Source organism: Anastrepha ludens, chromosome 4, assembly GCF_028408465.1.
Source record: "Anastrepha ludens isolate Willacy chromosome 4, idAnaLude1.1, whole genome shotgun sequence".
NCBI classification, from domain to species: domain Eukaryota; kingdom Metazoa; phylum Arthropoda; class Insecta; order Diptera; family Tephritidae; genus Anastrepha; species Anastrepha ludens.
This window is the reverse complement of record NC_071500.1, coordinates 129,314,720-129,318,021: the sequence shown is the minus strand read 5'-3', so window position 1 is coordinate 129,318,021 and position 3,302 is coordinate 129,314,720. Positions and strand designations below refer to the sequence as shown.

General features: G+C 39.8%; 1 protein-coding gene across 1 annotated transcript; it reads right to left on the bottom strand.

Annotated features, from left to right (window-relative positions):
• Window positions 1–221: 221 nt before the first annotated feature.
• On the bottom strand, window positions 222–2,831 carry LOC128862002 (uncharacterized). The gene is made up of 2 exons (XM_054100376.1): window positions 2,776–2,831; window positions 222–801 (listed from the first exon to the last, which is right to left on the bottom strand). Exons 1-2 carry the CDS (start codon window positions 2,829–2,831, stop codon window positions 222–224), a joined length of 636 nt encoding a protein of 211 aa, XP_053956351.1.
• Between the last annotated feature and the right edge of the window lie 471 nt (window positions 2,832–3,302).

Below are 3,302 nucleotides of genomic sequence, written 5' to 3'. Positions count from 1 at the left end.
GAAAAGCTTTTAAGTGTTTTTTAGTGATTATGCATGACCATGGCTTACCGTCAGCTTTGTTGTAGAATAAGTTGATGTTCTTGTTGTTTTGGAACCCCTTAATCTCGTTGTCTCTGACCCAGGGCTCCTGTATGAAACCGATGTCGATGTCCCCTTCCCTGAGGAAGACATCCAGATTCTCTGTAGCACATTTCGAGTGCTGCAGATTCACCTGTATGGCTCTAGGCATCGGGTTTATTGTTGTCTTCAGCTAGGTCCAGCTTTTCTAGCTGAATGTTGTTGTCGACCTCATCTGGGTCTTCCTCATTTTCATTGCTGTCTGCTTTGAAAATTTTCAGTTTGGCCTTTCTCAGACCAAACCGCATTTTGTTGTCTTGTTGTTTTAATATTGGCAGGCACTCATCGTTGATCTGCAGAACGAATGACATGCTGCTCTTTTGCGGTTTTTCTGCCTTCACGATTGCCCAGTCGTCCATCGGCACCGCAGGGTTGTGCGACTTCAGGTATTTCAGCACTTCTGCACCGCTCAAGTCCATCACCGGTAGCCAAATGCGAGCGCGAGGAGGGCAAGGGATGTCCTTGGCCGGAATAAGCTTAAGTTTTAAGCCTTCCAGTGTGCTGTTGATCTCAGCAACACTCTTTTCTAGGACAACCCTTGACCAGTCGTCGTCGCACTTGATAACTCTACAGCCGCGAAGTACTCCTGCAGAATCAAAGGAAGGGAGAGTTCCGCCCTGTGCTCCAACCACATGCTTGTCTAGCACGAGCTTGGATTGACAACAGTACTCTATTGCCAGATGCCTGCAAATGAATATATTGTTACGAATTTTCTTACGATAAACTTCAAATTAATCTCTTATAATAACCCCTCTGAGTTCGATTACTAGATTGTCAAATACTTGCTTTACTTTATTTCCGACACTTTATTTTACATATACTCGTACACGTTCACCTTAAGACTGAATCACTACATGTGCTTAATAGCTATCGAAATTTCTAGATCTCACAGCTCGTATCTTTTGGCGAGCTCTGTTGTTATAGCTTCACTGCGTCTTTGTGATGCATGATTCAATTACAGAAGGTTAGGTAAGTAAGCAGCTTTATCGCTTCCTCTTGACAAATCGGCTCCCTTTTATTATTATTATTATTTACAATACGGCGGCTGCCGTAGCCGAATGGGTTGGTGCGTGATTACCATTCGGAATTCACAGAGAGACGTCGGTTCGAATCTCGGTGAAAGCAAAATTAATAAAAACATTTTTGTAATAGCGATCGCCCCTCGGCAGGCAATGGCAAACCTGCGAGTGTATTTCTGCCATGAAAAAGCTCCTCATAAAAATATCTGCCGTTCGGAGTCGGCTTGAAACTGTAGGTCCCTCCATTTGTGGAACAACATCAAAACGCACACCACAAATAGGAGGAGGAGCTCGGCCAAACACCTAACAGAAGTGTACGCGCCCATTATTTATTTATTTATTTTTTATTTACATATATATAATATAAAGTGTTATTACAAACTATCTTACATCAACATATTATTTACAAGTATGCGTACATGTTTTATAAAAACACTTTTAAATTGTAGTAGAATTAAAATTTTTGGTGCGAATTATTATATCGGCAACACCGTTTCCATTTTGACGCTTGGCCTTATTATTATTCGCTGAAAATCGTAAACATTCAAATTGTAAAGATTTGAGTAAGTATTACAATAAAATCGAATTAATTTTTATTTTTTTTTTTGTTTTATTTCCATTATAAACTACAAACTGTTAATATTAACAAGAAGTAATTGGAGCTTTACGACGACATAGACATAGCGCAGCGAATAAAGATCCAGCGGCTACGTTGGCTGGGTCATATCGTTTGAATGGATACAAATGCCCCGGCTCTGAAAGTATTCGATGCGGTACCAGCTGGTGGTAACAGAGGAAGAGGAAGGCCTTCTCTGCGTTGAAAATATCCAGTGGAGAAGGACTTGGCTTCACTTGGTGTCTCCAACTGGCGCCGGTTAACACGAGACAAAAACGACTGGCGCGCTTTGTTAAACTCGGCAAAAATCGCGTAAACGGTTATCTCGCCAATTAAGAAGAAGAAGAATTGGGGTTAGGGTTTGGAATTAAAATGTCCCTTCCCTTTGGAAGAGAACATTATTGTCTTTGGTGGTTTAGTTTTCTATAATTTTATTTATATTAACAGTGCGAGCAAGATCTGTGGGTGCTTTGCGCTTAGTCTCCTTGGTTGAAGTTCCGTTTTCGGTATCAGTCTCTTTTCTTAGTTTTTGTAGTCTAATAGTCGCAAGATATGCTTACTGCTGCTTCTTTTTACTGTTTCAGTGACGGCGTCTATGCCAAGGTCGCGGTGAATATCGTCATTTCTTATGTACCAATTTGCGTTTGTGATGGTCCTTAGCATCTTAGATTGACTTCTCTGTATAATTTGTAGGTTTGATTTACTGTCAGTCTCCCAAATTTCTAGTCCGTAGATCCATGCATATCATTGTATATCATTTGTTTATTAAATAAGCTTAGGGTTGATTGTTTTCCTAGTAGCCAGTAGAGTTGTCGGAATTTGTTTTTCATCTCGTTTCTCTTGTTCATTATGTGTTATTTCCATGTGAGTTTTGAGTTAATCGTGATGTCTAAACATTTTGCTCTTGAGTGTATTTTTATGTCTTCTCCGTTAATTTGGATTGGATGTCTTGCAGATCTTCTCTTCGCGTATATAACATGTTGTGTTTTGTCTATATTGACCTCAATGCCTCATTTTTCAAACCATTCTACAACACAATGGTAGCGTATCTTGTAGTGTTTTTGTTGCTGCTTCTTCATTGTTGTCAACTGACATTACAACTGTGTCGTCTGCAAATGTATTGTAGCTATCATTGATCCTCGAGTATTTGGCGTTGGTATATCTGCTGTGCATACTAAGTATAGTATGGGGCCCAGTACGCTTCCTTGAGGTACTCCAGCTGTAACCGTCTAGATTTCAGAGCACTCATCTTCGTATTTTATGAAGAAGTGTCTATCAGTTATGTAGCTTTAAGGATATTAAACATGTTAAGTTGTAAAATGTTTTTTAGCTCATATAGAAGTCTTTTGTGCCATACTGTGTGAAATGCTTTCGTGATGTCCAAATATCCGGCAATGCAATATTTCTTCTCATCGAAGTCGTCTGTAATTTTGTTTACTACTCTGTGAATCTGTTGCACAGTTGAAGGTGGTTTTCGGAAACCAAACTGGTCTGAGGGGATAGCGTATTTTTGTTTTAGAATCGGATCAGTTCTGTCAAGCAGTATTTTT